The sequence below is a fragment of the Punica granatum genome, chromosome 7, assembly GCF_007655135.1.
Source record: "Punica granatum isolate Tunisia-2019 chromosome 7, ASM765513v2, whole genome shotgun sequence".
In the NCBI taxonomy this organism is placed as follows: Eukaryota; Viridiplantae; Streptophyta; class Magnoliopsida; order Myrtales; family Lythraceae; genus Punica; species Punica granatum.
In genome coordinates this window covers 3,273,521-3,290,880 of record NC_045133.1, presented here as the reverse complement: position 1 = coordinate 3,290,880, position 17,360 = coordinate 3,273,521, and the positions used below count along the sequence as shown (strand labels likewise).

The 17,360-nt window shown below is 36.7% G+C and overlaps 1 protein-coding gene and 1 non-coding gene across 2 annotated transcripts; one reads left to right on the top strand and one right to left on the bottom strand.

The window, feature by feature from the left end:
* The first annotated feature begins 5,232 nt into the window (after positions 1 to 5,232).
* LOC116215411 (mitogen-activated protein kinase 9-like) lies at positions 5,233 to 9,716 on the top strand. Its single transcript, XM_031551113.1, has 11 exons — positions 5,233 to 5,655; positions 6,570 to 6,978; positions 7,061 to 7,188; positions 7,302 to 7,361; positions 7,650 to 7,799; positions 7,890 to 8,045; positions 8,139 to 8,276; positions 8,360 to 8,433; positions 8,801 to 8,902; positions 8,986 to 9,232; positions 9,346 to 9,716. Exons 1-11 carry the CDS (start codon positions 5,338 to 5,340, stop codon positions 9,421 to 9,423), a joined length of 1,860 nt encoding a protein of 619 aa, XP_031406973.1. The 5' UTR covers positions 5,233 to 5,337; the 3' UTR covers positions 9,424 to 9,716.
* Positions 9,717 to 17,080: 7,364 nt separating this feature from the next.
* On the bottom strand, positions 17,081 to 17,152 carry TRNAP-UGG. Its single transcript has one exon. It is a non-coding gene; the product is annotated as a tRNA-Pro (tRNA).
* Between the last annotated feature and the right edge of the window lie 208 nt (positions 17,153 to 17,360).

Genomic DNA, 17,360 nt, shown 5'->3' with positions numbered 1-17,360 from the left:
TGTAGTGAATGGACTCAGTACATAGTATATACGGTCATGGGTTCATTATTTATACATTTGCCACCATTTGGATTGTAATGATGTGCTGCTAAACGTTACTTGTGAACTTTAGGAGATGAGCGCATTTTGTGTGCTTTTGGTTACAAAAAGAGTTTATCATAATGTCAAACGAGTTGACATTATAATCTCATTGCCATTTGGTGATGAACATAGTTAGTCACACAAATTGAGCATGTTTAAGATGAGAAAAGAATTAATTCTAATTAAGAAAGTTAATTAGGAATTAATTATCGAATGAGGTTTGTAATATAATTGCAAGGGTGCTAGCACATGTTGAAGCCGAATTCAACATCAAGATTAAATCTAATTAAAAAAATATGAGAATTTTCTTATTTCTAAAGTTTTTATAAATAGATTGTCTATTAATGAAAATTTGTATCAAGGACAAGATTGATCTTTCTTTCTTACTTGGAGGACAAGTCATTAGATGACTTAAAGTACAAGGACTAATTTATGATTAATTAATTAATATAGATTAATTAATAATTGCAATTATACCCCTAGGGTAAATATAAGAATCGATATATAGATATAGCGCCTTATGATTAACCCTAAGTGTGTCATTATTCTCTCTCTCTCTAGAGAGAGAGAATCGGCCGAGTGAGCCCTTGGCTCAGCCGCACCCTTCCCTTGCTGATAGAAGGCCATCTCGGCTTTGGTTTGGTGAATCGGAGTTGTTCAAGACATCCTTGAAGCGGCCTTCTCCTTCCATGGTGATTCTGTTCGAGTTTGGTGACCTAGATCGGAGTTGACGGATCGATAAGAGGCTATCCCCGGTGGTAATACGTTCGTGTGGACGAGCTAGAGACTGGACAATTGGACGGTGCCATCCATCGATCGAAACAAACCGAATTCTGCAAGAGTAAGTATAAATGTAGCAACTTTTCTTGTGGATTTATTATATACTGTTATCTATTCATTAGAAGATGATTTTATATATTAAGATTTGATCTTGAGTTTTGATTAAAACGAGCATGCGATAAAAAATTGACCTTTACCGATTTTAAAATTTTTACTGCGCACGTGCTTGGTTTTCTAACAAAGGCATCCTACCATACCAATAGATTTAGATTTTTCTTTTGTTACTCTTAATTCTTTTGAAATTATTTTGAATCAGGGGGCAAGAAAGAACATGTGTCAAAAATCTCATCAACACGAACCTATTTTAATTGTTTAGTTAATTGTTCGACAAAAAATACACTGTTTTAAAACAAATAATTGTCAGTTTTTATTGTGACAAGTCAATTCAATGTAGATCGATGTATATTGAAATGAATATGAAAATTTAACTATTTATTCAATTTAACATCATCTTTAAATAAATGACTCAAATTTCAAATGGTATAGACCAGGGAAAAAAAAAGCTCATAGAACATAATATTGATATATTCGAGAGCTTTTTTGAAGTTTTAGTTTGCAATAAAATTTAGGAATTTAATTATTGAAATTTGATAATCATATGTCCAAAAGATAATCACTTTCTAACATCACCTAACTTTGGGAGTTATGAAAGTTCAATTTTTTTTTTCATTTGGGAATTACTAAATTATGGTCCCAAATCAAGATTTCACAAGTACTTCTCTTCAAAACAGACCATTAATTTACTAGACGAGAAGTTGGCTGGAACTACAAATGGGATCAATTATACATACGATGGTATAAAAGATGCATATATATGACTTACAAAAAAAAAGAATATATTATCACTTTTTCTTATTATTAACATCAAATTAGTCATAGTCCCACCGGAATTACACTATATAAAAAAAAAAATTAATGGTACTACTTGATATATGCATGTATAACAGAATTATTTCTAGGGAGAATATAATTATCACTTTTTGATTGTCTGTCCGTAAATTTTGAAAAGGCAAATCTTACTCCTCAAACTGCTAGAAATAAAAGTATCACTCCCCAACTCAATTGAAACTCCAAAATAGCCCTTCGATATATATCGTTCAACCTGACAAATGAACCATGAACACTGTAAAAGGAACTCTGCTGGCAGTCTCAAGGAGGCCACGCCTCGTTCATGTCGGCAGCTCTTACAATCATCAACTCAGAGCTCTCTCTCTTCTCGTCCCAAGCAAAACTCAACAAAGAAGCCATCGTCATCGTTATTTCCTTCTTCACTGCTCTCGTTCTCAGTCTGTACATATATAACATGGCTCCCCTCCGAATTTTCCATCTCCATACAAGAACTCAGTCCTGCCGGGAAGTAAATCGAATTTTTAGCAACTTTATTATCTAAAGAATATGTGAAACGAGAAATATCATAGATAGGAAACAATTGTTTCTCAAAATGCTTATTGAGAGGTATATTATCACTGTCTATACTCTTAGTAAAGAGGTCTTTTAGCAAGAAATAGTAAATGGACGTTCCACCCTTTGTGTAAAAAGAAAAAAAAAAGGTTTTTGTTAATTAAAATAATATTCTGAATTTTTAATCCGCAGCAACATAACAAGCGTGATCCACTAGTATACATATATATATATATATATATATATAATTATCATGTACAAATGAAAAATTAAATAGAAAACGAGAGAGAGAGAGAGAGGCAAGGGGCATGATCCACCCTCCCAATTTTCCTGGATATAAATTCACGCAATCAAATTTATCGTCTCAAGATCTTGCCTATATATTGTTCATGGCCACTGCGGGAATACCTAGCTAGTATGAGAATAATTGGAGATTGGCTTTTTTTTTCGGTGGGTAATAATTGGAGATTGGCTTTTGCATTTGGAGAGATGAAATTGGTCAAATTTTCTTAAGGAAACTCAATTTCTATATGGAAATGGTTGTGAAAAAGAGCTTAATCCTCCTCTAGGAGATTGACCATTGTGACTCTGAGGGACGCATTCGTATTGTACTCAACTTCATAATTGTTGCTCAATGAGAAGTTACCGTCGAACCTCCTTTGTCTGTGGATGTTTCCTTTAAACATTTCCACCATGTTACGCACTCGTATTGTACTCCATTCCATAATTGTTACTCAATGAGAAGTTACCGCCTAACCTCCTTTGTCTGCAAATATTTCCTTCAAACATTTCCACCATGTTTGAGGGTTTACTATGTATATCTCGTCTGTAATTTGTTTTGCTTCCGCATTATCTTTGTCGATTATTGAGTCGATTCCCAACAAACTGATATCGGAGCGAGTTATGCTTCCGCGCGTCCGTGTGAGCTCACACCACATCAGGTCTAATGTCTCTTTGTGTTTAGCTCGTGTGTGGCTAGGTCCAGTTTCGAGACAATTAAAAGTACGTCTCATGTTAATCAGGCCCGAGTGTAAAACTCATGGTAATTAGTATGGTTTGTCCCCTCTCGCCCGAGCACGAGAAAATACCCCGCTCGTGGTCATTTATTGAGAGCGGGTGTTTAAGTTTACGTGACACGTGCTGGACCACACGTTACCACGTGAGGGCTGGTATTGAGAATGATTATCTCACACGGAAAAAATTAAAAAGAAATCCACGGGTTTTAAGGCCCGTTTGAAATTTGGATTTGATTTTAGAATCGTGATTTTGATTTTAACTCTATCAATAACAAAACAAATTACACTCATCAAAGTCAAAATAATGGGCCCCACCCATAAATATTTACACCACTCCATTTTAATACAACTCCATAATTACAATATTCTCAAATGAATGTGGGCCCGCAAGTTTGACCAAATACTCCGTAAAATCACAATCAAAGTCAAGTTAAAATCAAACCTAAATTTCAAACGCCATTTAAGGGCCCGTTTGGTTTCAGAGTTTGATTTTAGAATCATGATTTTGATTTTAACTCTACCTACTACACAACAAAAATACACGTTTCCCAAGCCAAATTTATAATACAATCTCATTTGTCCTTTTTCACAATCAAAATCAAAATCAAAATCAAAGTTACTTTAACTCTGAAACTAAACGCACCCTTGAGATTGGGTGCCACAACTTACTGACTTGAATTTTTGGGTTGAAGATGGATCTGATAGCTGATAAACACGATAGCCTGATAGCTGGCTCGACTGGATGTTGGTTAAAAATGACATGGGAAGCCTCCACCAGCCATTGAAGGGGCTATTTCTATCTAGGACGGAGTTTTTATGAACATTTATGTAGGTAGTCGATTTTTTTTTTCTTTTTGGTTAGGTACGTCGGTATCTAAATTGAAGTTTTGGTTTTGGTCAATTCAGTTCGAGTCGAATCGGTCCATTCCAATCATAATAGGAAATAATTGAGGAAAATATGTTATGCAAAGTCCATTCTTACTCGAACCAGAACCATTACAAGGCCGTTGCAAGGACTCTCCGTCGAGGTATGACCGATCATCCACGAAAAAGAGAAAACTGCAACATTTTCATGAAGCAAAACAATCAAATTGTCACCGATGATAAAAGACCAGACATATTGACTCTTTTTTTTTTCCGTATCTGTTAGATGTATTTTCAACATGTTCATCCAAAAAATGGCTCGTATAATGTTGTCCGATGATCTCCTTCGTCCATAAAAGATTTTCAGGAGACGAGACACATACAACAGATGATTGACAAGATTTCCGCTTTCCGGTACTCCGCAAAGACATAAACTAATCCGATCGGAAACAGAAACGAGCAACTTCAATGGTTCTGCTAGGTCAAACTAACCCAAGAACTGAACCGCGTCTCTCTGTGCCTGTGCAGTGCATGACTCAAAGCGAACCGGAAGGATCGTGTGGCCGGCCAGAGCTAAATCGAGGTCCGAACGGGATAAGTCTCAGTTATTAATGCTTAATAATATGATTGACTATTGAGGATATCTCAGGCCTCAGTTTTGATAAAGAAAAGAAAACGGTGAAAGGAAAACAGACATAATCCACTTGTTTCACATCTCTGTCTAGCGCAAAGCTCGGACATTGTGAAGCAGATGGACGCAGAGAATTTGTTCGGTTGCGTTTGGTTTCATAATTAAAATAATTTTGATTTTAATTGTGAAAAAATAAAATGTTATGTAGTGTGTTGAGTTAAAGTTAAAAGTTAAAATTTTTTATTTGAAAAATGTGTATTTTTATTTTGTAATGGGTTGAGTTAAAGTTAAAGTAAAAATTTTTACGATTTTAAACCGAAAACAAACGGCCATTCTAGAAATCTTTGAATAATCCATTAAATCATATCATATCCATTGCCGATATGCTTCGAGGGAAGAAGCTCCGTTTCAGGCGTTCATTCCCATTATAAATTATTGCCATTATGATGGGTTTATTTTTGGTCCATAAATTAGGAATTTTATTGATTGTTTCTTCATTCCGACATGGGGAGTAGTGGTGGCAGCAACAGCATCATTGACGAAGTTCTCCGCTGGTTTCGACTCCGCCGCTCCTCCTCCACCCCTGATATTAATAGCCCCCCTCCCGATTCCTCCGCTCATTCCTCCCTCCATAAATCCATACCCGGAGCTGCCCTACCCATTAAGGAAGACGAAGGAGGAGGAGGTGGAAAGCAGGAGAGAGAGAAATCTGATGCCTTGCACTTGATCAGAGTACCCAATTGCGCCAACTTCGTGAGCAGCAGCAGCACCACCGCCGCCGCCAACAACGTCGCTCGCATGGCCGCGGATTCTCAGAAGAAGGTCCTCACTCCCCGCACTGCTTCTTCTCTCGTTTCCCCTTTTTCGGGGCATTCGGGTCTCTGTTGCTTGCTTTGTGGTGATAATGGGGATTTGGTTGTGATTCGTCGAGGGTCGAGTTCTGCAGGGCAAGATTGGTTTGTTTTTTTGCTGGAAATGTGATTCTTTTGGCATGCTTTCGGTTGTGTGACGTGATGGTTGGTCGGATTGATTCAAGAAGCTGTCATCTTGCCTTCTCCGTTATTAATTATGAGCTCGAGCGATGACTCGATCATTCATCGATGACCAAACAATCTGTAGGGCAAGATTGCTCACTCTGTGTCATCTTTCGGGGGATGTGATGGCCTTTTAGATTAATTTCAGAAGCTGTTATCTTGCGTCTCCATTGTTGATTTTGTGCTCAAATGGTGATATTGTGATGATTAATTGATGATTGCATCTTGAAGGGCAAGATATTTTTTCTTCAATTCATCCTTTCTTCCAATGTGATAATTCTGTTAGCGCTCTTTGAGCGGGAAAACGTGATCTTTTATTGGAGAAATGAAAATTTTTGGTCCCTTTACGAAAATGCAGGACGACAAAACTCGAGCTTTTATATTGTCCTGAAAGCTTTCCATGATAAGATTTATTTCAGCTGTTCTCCTCACATAACGGGTCTTAGCTTGCAATTTTTTGGTTAATGGATTGAGAAGCTCTACTGATTCTACAAGATCTTGAGTTGGACGTGAATGCAACGGAAATTTGATTCTGACTATTCAGATTTGCTTGATTGTGCTGAGCATTCATTTATTATCTCCGCTGATTTGACATTTGTGACCTGTTGTTCTAGATTCATTATTTTTGATGTTTAGATTGGAAGGAAATGCCATCCTTACGGTTGAAATTAATTCAATAGATACTACCCTTTTATCCATCAGGGATCCTTGGATACGGAATTCTTCACCGAGTATGGCGAGGCAAGCCGGTACCAAATCCAAGAAGTTGTCGGAAAAGGAAGTTACGGTGTGGTTGGTTCTGCCGTGGACACTCACACTGGAGAGAGAGTCGCAATCAAAAAGATCAATGATGTCTTCGAGCATGTCTCTGATGCGACTCGTATCTTGAGAGAGATAAAGCTCCTCCGATTGCTCAGACACCCTGATATTGTGGAAATCAAGCACATCATGCTCCCGCCTTCTCGGCGCGAGTTCAGGGACATCTACGTGGTTTTCGAGCTCATGGAATCGGACCTTCATCACGTCATTAAGGCAAATGACGATCTTACCCCGGAGCACTACCAGTTTTTCCTCTACCAGCTACTCCGCGGGCTAAAATACATACATACAGGTTTGTTTTTTCCTCCTTTGATCATCGTTGCTGGTGCTGTTTTGGAATTGGGAGCTTAATTAATATGATTTGTCCAGTGCAGCTAATGTATTTCATCGGGATTTGAAACCAAAGAATATTCTTGCCAATGCTGACTGTAAACTCAAGATTTGTGACTTTGGGCTTGCTCGGGTATCGTTCAATGATGCCCCATCAGCTATATTCTGGACGGTATGTTGTCGTCTTGCTCTGCATATTTACCTTGAAGATCAAAACCAAACATGGCAGCTATGTTTTTCTTGGTTTTTGCGGGAGATCTTGATAGTCATATTGTTTCTCTGCAGGACTATGTTGCCACTCGATGGTACAGAGCTCCTGAGCTCTGTGGCTCGTTCTTCTCTAAAGTAAGCAGCCATTTGTCTTAGCTATTACATGTTATTTAAACTTGATCCCATCAAATATTATTGAAGTAACGTTTTTGGCCTTGATGATGCCTTTATCAAGATCATATGTTTTTCCCTGTATCTTCCTTGGATATGCTTTTTAGTTCTGTCAGAATGTTGATCCTTAAAATCTGTCAGTTTTAATTTTAAGGACTTGCAGAAAACCAATTGACGTGTTAAAATACAAAAAAGTGATTCTCTGTACCTGAGCTTGTGGGTTAATTCTCAATATCTTTTCTTATTTTGTAGTACACTCCTGCGATTGATATCTGGAGCATAGGATGTATCTTTGCAGAAATGCTAACAGGAAAGCCTCTCTTTCCTGGTAAGAATGTCGTGCACCAACTCGATCTCATGACTGATCTTCTTGGCACTCCTCCTGCTGAAACTGTTGCAAGGGTTAGTTTTACATATATTTGTATACTATTTCTTTGTAAAATCATTTATATTTCCTTAGAAGAAGTTATGTAGTTCCATTAAATTTGGCAGATTCGCAATGAAAAAGCAAGAAGGTACCTCGGCAGCATGCGGAAGAAGCCCCCGGTTCCTTTCTCACAGAAGTTCCCCAACGTAGACCCATTGGCCCTTAGGTTATTGGAGCGTCTCCTTGCATTTGATCCTAAAGATCGGCCCACTGCTGAAGAGGTTAACAAGATTGGATGAAAGTCAAAATAACTGAGTAGAATCATAATTGAAAAGGTCTTATACTAATATGCAAATGCCTCTTTGAAATTACAGGCACTGGCTGATCCTTATTTTCATGGTCTAGCAAACGTTGATCGGGAACCCTCCACTCAACCCATTTCAAAACTGGAGTTTGAGTTCGAGAGGAGGAAGTTGACAAAAGATGATGTTAGAGAGTTGATTTATCGTGAGGTGCTTAGTCTACCAGTAGATCTCTAGTATCTAATGGCTTTCAGGTATCTTATTAATGCCTATATTTCCTTTGAATTATACAGATTCTCGAGTACCATCCTCAATTGCTCCAGGAGTATCTCCGTGGAGGAGATCAAATCAGCTTCATGTACCCAAGGTATGTAATATGATTTTGTTGGATTGATGTCAGAGTACTAAACTTTTTAAAACTTTTTGTCTGTATAATCCAAATCAGTCGAATCTTTTCTTATCCTTTTTTCAGGTTGATTGATTTTACGATTCTGCTATATATATATATATATATATATATTTATATATTATTGATCCCCGTGGCCTTGCTTAACCTGTTGGTGTGAGTGAGAGTACCCACATCGGCTTTTAATGAGAGCCAGAATCACATGGATCAATGGACTTTCGGATTTGTTGGCCAGAGTTGGCTCCATTAGAAGTTTCTTTCATCTATTATAAAAAAAAAAACGGAGAGAAAATCTAATGTGGTATGTTTTTCATTGTACTCAATTTAGTGGTGTTGATCGTTTTAAGCGGCAATTTGCCCACCTCGAGGAGCACTATGGGAAAGGCGAAAAAAGTTCTCCATTGCAGAGGCAACATGCCTCCTTGCCCAGGTACTGCATTTCCCATTGAAGGTCACCGATATTTCTGGGAAGCACTTCATTTGAACAAGTATGTTAATTTCCTTTTCTATCAGGGAGAGGGTTCCTCAATCGAAAGACGAGTCCTCTGAGCAAGAGGACTTTGAAAAGCGAAGTACGGCTTCTGTTGCTACGACTCTTCAGAGCCCTCCTAGGAATCAGCTCTTGACTAATTCCTCGGAAAATGCAAACTCAGCCTCACAAAATGGCCTGTCCAAGCCAAACTACAGTGCCCGTAGCTTGTTGAAGAGTGCAAGTATCAGCGCTTCCAAGTGCATAGGGGTTCAAGGAAAACAAACAGAGGTAATGTAATTCTTAAGAAACAGATATAAAAGTCGAATCTCAGACCATTTTTATTGGTGTGGTTCTTTAGTCCATGCAGTCTTAATCTCTCTCTCTCTCTCGCTCCTTTGCAGTCCGAGGCATCGATCTCCGAACCGACTAATGAGGCTGTTGATGGGCTAGCCCAAAAGGTTGCAGCTCTCCGAACATGATCTCTCTCAGTTCAATTTGTCGCTTCTCCGAGACTAACGAGGATTTGTTTGGATAGCGCTGACCGTAGGATTTACTACATCGGCATCTGACTCTTGACCCTATTGATTCTGTTGTTGTAACAACTGGGGCAACCTCTCCATTGCCAACATTTTTGCTTTTCTCCTGAGCCAAACAGAGAAAAGGAAGTCTGTACATTACTTGTAAACTATGTTTTTAGTTTTACACAGGAATATGGTAGATCGATTGTATTACAACTCACTCTTCTATTGAAAATATATAATCGCATTTGATACGGGAGAGTACTCGGGCATTTTGCAGCGTTTGCACGGGGAAACTCGACTGCAATATCTGCTATGGGGGTTGTTATGTTGAGCTTTCGTGGTGGCCTGTGCTAGTCAAAGATTAAGGATGGCCCGTCTGGTGTTTGCTTCCAACGATTACACTATGGACTTCTGATAAGAAACTCTGTATTGACTTAGGTTTTCTGTTTAGCAAATCGGAATCCTATGCAATTGGAGATTAATGAACCGGTTGCATCATCACTTAGACTACAAGAAAACTCGGTCGACAATGACATTATTGATGAGGTCTCGTGAGTTCAGTAACGGGATAGGACAATAAGCAATAATGGATCATAAAATGTTTTATTTTATGAACGAGAATCGAATTTGCAACATTTCTCGTATTGGTACTGAGTCAAGGGGTTGGGATCGTGCTGCACTGAACCCAATTTCTCGACAACTACGTACACTAACTTTCAGCTGGCCAAAGTTGAATGAACGTCATGATATAGGAAGTAAGGTAACTGCTTTTGGAGGAAGAAAAAAAGAGCTGAGAGCGAGATTCTTGGCGAAGGCATGAGGACAAGCAGAAGGATGTACAAAAACTGATGGTCCGGATGGTCGAAAAAAACTATGAAGTAGATCGATGCGAGACCATGCACCGAAGAAATTACTCGATTTGACAAGTCGTTGAGGATCAAGTTCGATCACGTTCTCGACCAGGCCCGTCTTAGTCCATTGAGAATTGTGCTGTGCGGATGCACCGCGGAGATATGATCTAAGTCGGGCAGACCAATTACACATGTATGTAGCGCATAACATTCTCGGTATCATTGCCGTGTATACCAACAACCAGTGGACTCAATTTCATCAAACGATGTTCAAAGTACGTACCTGCAAGAATTCAGGGTTAGAGAAAATTGAAATCGCACAAATACATCAATATTTTTCCATCGTTCCGTAGGGGAATAGGCCCCGGCCTGCCCCGTCCCCACACTGTTGGATTGGATGTCTCCCCCAATCGATGCAAATACAATAATTGATTTAAAACCGATGAGATGAATATTATTACTTCCTGGGGTGTCCCCGTTCTCGATGGTGGGTTGTTATATGTCATCCCGAAGTACGACTCGAGGCTTGGCTGTATACCCTTTATTAATTCCATTCAACGCGTGATACTTAATAAATGTTTCACTTAGACAGATTTGAACAACTGTTTCTATTCAATAATTTTTAGCAAATGGGTCCCCTCTCAATTTGTACCATAGAGTTGGAAATGTCGATCTACAATTGTCAACAAAGTATCTCAAATCCGTATGTTGGTTGATTCAGCTTCTCAATGCAAAGATCCAATTATTTGGCGTGCATTTTACACCTTTCAAGAAAAATAAAATCCAATTATTTGGCAAATTATTGAAATATCTGTATATGACTATTTGGCTATAGAAATGTATGATTGAAAGAGATTTTTCCAGCAAACGATTGGTTTTCTTTTTTATTTGGAAGAACTCTACCGAACCATATACCCATCTTTCGGAACTATTCTTTTTCTATTTCCCCGTGCATGTTCTGTACATCGTATAATCATCGACGTAAAATTGCTCAATGTTGAAAGAGAGTTCTGAGATAGTATTGAGGAAGCCTATCGAGGAAACTCGAATTCATGATGTGGATCCGAGTTGGTTTCGAATCCTGAGTTAATGTTTTGTGATTCATTCGATTCCGGAGCTTATGCCCCGTTTGGATTGAAAGATTCCCGATTTTAACTTTAACTCAACACACTACACAACAAAAATACACATTTATCAATTCAAAAATTTTAACTTTAACTTTAACTCAACACACTACGCAACAAAAACATACGTTTCCCAAGTCAAATTTATAATCACATCTCATTTGTCCTTTTCCACAATCAAAATAACTTTAATTCGGCCCCTAATATATTACTTTAACTTTAACTTTAACTCTTAATAACTCATGTGTCACGATCAATGACCCCCCCCCCCCCCCCCATATATTACTTGCTTAGACTGAAACGCTTCCTTCTGCGGCATAAAGGCCGATGATTTTTCTTGATTGAACTTCTGAGAAGTAGAGTGTCCTTGCTCTTCACAGATTATATATGTCGTCTAGAAATTGGCCGCACTCGGATATCATGAAAGTACCCCTAATTATTTGCAGACACCATATGCATGCATGGCTTCATGAGTATTTATATTAATGTCCCGAAAAATGGATATATGATTATGAAAGCTGTATAAAATTTGGCCAGTGATATATATTTTTTAGATTATAAGATGTGTTCAACTTATTGATTAAGACTAAGGGTGTGTTTGTTTCAACTTAATTAAATAAGTGCTCAAAAGTGAGTTATAAATTAGTTATAACAAAAAATGAATGTAATAAAGAGGGAAATATTAGAGGTAAAGATCTAAACTATTTAATCATTAAGCAAAAAATCACTTAATGAAATAAGTAAAAATTTTTTGACTTAATAAAATAAATCATTATTCACTCATTGGTGCTCTTTATTTCTCATAAAACTTTCCTATACATTTTTTTCCTTAACTAAGCACTTAAGTACTTAATTTATTAAACACCACCTAATTCTTATTCAAACATCAGCTGACTGTGAATCAATTTTTTGGTACGTATCACTTGGTATCTGGAAGCCCAATGGATCCTAATCAATCCATATCAAGTTGAACCAGCCCAATGAGGTATACAACTTTCCGAGTATAATTTTTTTTTCTTTCACAAGACTCGATTCAAAATCTTGCTCAAATATCGGACCACTTGAATCAATCCGATTGGTACTAGCCGTGAATTTTCACTTCTTAATTAGTGGTCCATATAAAATAGGCCACGGTCCATATAATACCCAAAAGGAAAAAATCTAAAAGAAAAAAAGGGGGAAAAAAGACTCTCTCTAACAACCCGCATCCCCCCAAGAAACCAATACAGCCTGCCATTTTTCCACTTTTCTTTTTTTCTTTTCTCTCTCTTTGTATAAGTTTTTTTAAAAGAAAGTAATTTATTTTCACTAATTTTTAATTATTTATTTCGGACACTTGAGAGAATGCTTCACAGCAGATCTTTGGCATCATTATAACTTTATATACGCTTTTTTTTGGGAAGAAGTAATAACTTTATATACATGGATAGACATAAGCGCGAGCACCTTAGTTCCTTGGTTTAGCATTTTTTATTGGGATATTTACCTAAAATGCCCATGGTTTGTCCGTTTTGTCAAATCTATTCTATACTTTTTTTGTCAAATCTATCCCATGGTTTACTTTTTGCATCAAATCTATCCCGGCGTTATCTTTTCCGTCGACATCTAACGGCCGTGCTGACGTGGCGCCTACGTGGCAAGTGTGGCCCACTATCTTTCCACGTGGCACGTCAGCACGGCTGTTAGATGTGGACGGAAAAGATAACGCCGGGATAGATTTGATGCAAAAAGTAAACCATGTGATAGATTTGACAAAAAAAAGTATATGATAGATTTGACAAAACGGACAAATTATGGGTCATTTTAAGTAAAAACTCTTTTTTTATTTAACCTTAGTTCCTTCTTTTTTTAATGAATTAATATTTGTGAAATACATTTGAATTTTTTTGATAAGTAATACATTTGAAAATTGAAGATAAGATAAGTATGTCTTTGCATAAGTACCAGAGACGAAGTTAACAAACAAGAGTTGCAAAAACTAGCGTTTTGTAAAATTAAGAGATGAGCGCCCATTGTCCCATCGCAAGTTTGTAATATTGAGATTATATAAAATTTAGAAAATTATACTAATATAATTGGTTTAAACGGTTCGGCACTTATTAGTTATTCATTTTAAATAAGGTCTCAAGTTTGAATTTTGTGAATTGAAAAAATATATGATTGAGAGAGATTTATTCATTAGTTGACCAAAACGGTTCAAATTGAATTGGTCGGGACTTGTTGAGTTTCTAGAGACCAAGATGCACAACGAAAAAGAATTAGATAATTCTTAGGTCCATAATTAATAACTGAAGGCACATATGGTGGACACTTGTTTATATGCACATATAATGCCCAAACGTCTGTCATAATATTGAATTGTTGGTCGAACGAAATTCTAGTTATATGTTCTCATTCAAATGTCTTAAAGTTTGACTAAGCTTACAAGTAGTCTGAGTTCACGTCCAAATCCAAAAGTTTAAACTGATAAGATAGTAGACTCAATTATCTTATAAACTCATAATTATCTTTGCATATTTTCAAAGTGTGATATAATATCTTTGATACCTGCCCTTACACGCAACTTGAATTAGCATAGGCGTAATGGCACGTAGAGAGATGCATAGCACGTGGATGCAAAGCGAGACTGGATGCATAATCAACATGTTGGCGCAAAGCTTGGACGTACTCCGATACCATCTTAAAGCTTATATGAATTCAAATCCATATTCAATCATAAAATTTAAGTTAATAAAATAGTGAACCCAATTATCTTATAAATTTAGAATTATCTTTGATGTATATTCTCGATATGCGATATAGAATTTGCTTGATTTAAATTTCAATAGCTGCGCACTTTGTATACTTATCAAACAACGTGAAAAACATCCTTGACATTGTCGCAGAAGTGAGGAACAGTCACAAAAGTGAATACAAATAAGTAAACAAATATATTCAAATATACATGTGTCAATTGTAATGCCTTTAATTTGGCTTATCAGGAGGATCAAGGATTTTGTATCTCCAACAACCCTAACTTGACTGGCTGGTCAAACATCCTCACATCATAATCATCTGACATTCCTCCCTTCCTTCTACCATTAAAAATAAATAAATGAAAAGGATGACAAGAAAAGGAAGAGAAGAAAAAGCTTGTCACTCTTTCCCCAGTCAAGTTATTATCTGAAATTCTTCTTCTACAAAATGGGGTCATTAAAGCAGAAAGGGGAAAAAAATTGAAAAAAAAACCCAATCATTGCATTACATTTTTATGGGTGGCTGTTGGCCTTATAAATAAAAAGAGATAATTGCGTCATATGTCCTAACATTTAAAGGAATTTTTAGTTCTAGTCCAAACTTAATTTTTTACCTGAGATATCCTAACGTTGACGTGTTGGTTTCACATCTATCCCGACGCTAACTTCCAGTTCAAAATTGACAGAATTGCACACGTGTCATGTTAATTTTATAACAAGTGTCGGGATAGATGTGAAATTAACGTGCCATGTGTGCAATTCAGTCAATTTTGGACAGAAAATTACTCTCAGGATAGATGTGAAACCAACACGTCAACATTGAGATATCTCAAGTAAAAAATCAAGTTTAGACTAGAATTAAGAATTTCTTCCAACGTTAGAATATATGGCGCAATTAACCATAAATAAAAATCATCGACTAGACTAGCTCCTTCCATTGTGGGGATTGGTGAAAAGGGAAAAATGAATGCTTATGTAAAATAATTATTAAGCCTATAAGTGATTGAGTTCATTTCCTATTCAAAACCTCGAGCCAACCTCACGTGGTAACGTATGATTTTGATTTTTCATTTACATGTGCCATGTGGACCTGAAAAATGCGTCCTCAAGAACTGACTACGAGTCGGGACTGGTCTTCCATGCTCGGGAGGGGGGTTGACGACGATTGATAATGCATGTCACACTTATGAGGGTCGACGACAATTGACAATGAATGCCATACTTGGGCATGAGAGGAGACGCTCCACTACTAGAAATCGATAAGAGATTTGGTGTAATATGAGTCCACACAGGCACATAGAAGTATAATTCGCTCTGATACAATGTAAAATACCCACTGAGCTTATAAGTGATTGAGTCCATTTCCAATTCAAAAACTTTAGCGGATAAATTACATTACCTATTCTTTATAAACCCTTGAATTTCTTTTTAGTTTTTCCGTTTGAGACAACCTCTCTCAATAGCTTGTTATGTTTAACTCATGGTCGAGACATAGGATGGGTTGGGATTTCAAGTCAAGGTTTGTCGAGAGCCCAATTATGATCAACTACCCAAATGCTCTAATAATTCACGGAAATGTCCTTATTATAAATTTAAAGAAAATTAGTACAAAAAGATTCGAGTTTACTTGCTATAACTTGTAGTGCGGGTAACCTTCACGAGTCAAAGTTCCTTAATGACGAGATGGAACATAAAAAGTTATCCTATTCCTATATGCTTACTAGCTAATATCGCGATCTTCATTTGTAGGTAAAAACAAAAAAAAAAAAAAGAAAGGAGGAAAGAAGCAAGGAAAACATGATGATGCGGAAAGGGCAGAGTTTTTGAGTGGACGGGCTCGGTCAAGAGGTAGCTTTTGCTGACTTTATTGGCAGCCTCCGCTCCAATAGCCTCTTCTGACTTTTTACATACGTGTAAAGATTAATAGAAAGAGTTTTATATGCCAAATAGTGTACTCCTATTAATTGAACCTCCCACCGTAGAGGAGAGTGGCCCCACGTAGGGCGGAGTCAAAATTTTTATCGAGAGGGTAAAAATATTACTTATATAAATATTTTTTTAGAGGGATAAAATATTAATTTTATATAAAAATACATACTTTAAAATAAAATTTTTAAAAATTTAAAGTTCAGGGGGACAAATTGCCCCCCAAACTATACATTGGCTCCGCCCATGGCCCCACATATGAGAAAATTTCATCATAACTGTAAAAATATAAGACTAATATCAAGCAAAGAAAGGATATTTAGTGTAGCTGTATTTATTCTCGACCTAAAATCAAAAAACAAATTTTTTTTATTCAATTTTTATTAGTGTAATTTTTCGTATTTTAAGCGATTGGAGGATTTGTAACCAACTTTTTGAAGAAAAAGCCCTCTTGTAAAAGGAAGAAGGGAATCCCTCTCTTTTTTTTTTGAGTATTATTACTTTTCTTTTAATAACTTGTTACCTTGTTAATTATCCCAAAAGAACAAAAAAAATTATTGCCTTGCTCATGTCATTGTAATCTCGACTCATTTTCCCTGCCATTGATATTCCAAAGTCCTAACTCAAGACAGAGAAAGACAAAGATAAATGAGCGAGTGACCGTGAAGTGTCATTAGCCATATGTTCGAGTTAATTTTTTATGAGCGTTCGCTCAGTTTACTTGCAGAGTGAGTGTGCTTCAAACTCATTCACTGCAGCTAATTATTTATATAGGATTTTTTTTAATTCCAACTCTTTTGATGATTTATCAGATAGTTGGGACTCCAAGAAAATGTGAAGAAGAAATCTATAATTATATATTTCCAAATCCAATCAATAATAATAATAATAATAATCTCTTTCTAAATTACTTTATGAAAAAAATACAAATGAAAAAGTAAATTACTTTATGAAAAAAATACAAATGAAAAAGAAACTCGGGGCGTTCCGAGAATCGAACTCGGGACCTCTCGCACCCAAAGCGAGAATCATACCACTAGACCAAACGCCCACATTTGGTGAGATATGACCAATATAATATATTTAGAATAAGATTACAATAACAATGTAAATATAAATATTGAAAAAAATAAACAAAATGATATAGTCACGCAAGATGAAAGAGGAGCTGAAATAATTCTGACAAAATTAACTCTTTTCCAATTTATTTTAGTGCATCTCAGCAGCAGCACACAGATTGATGGTCGTCCGAACCACTG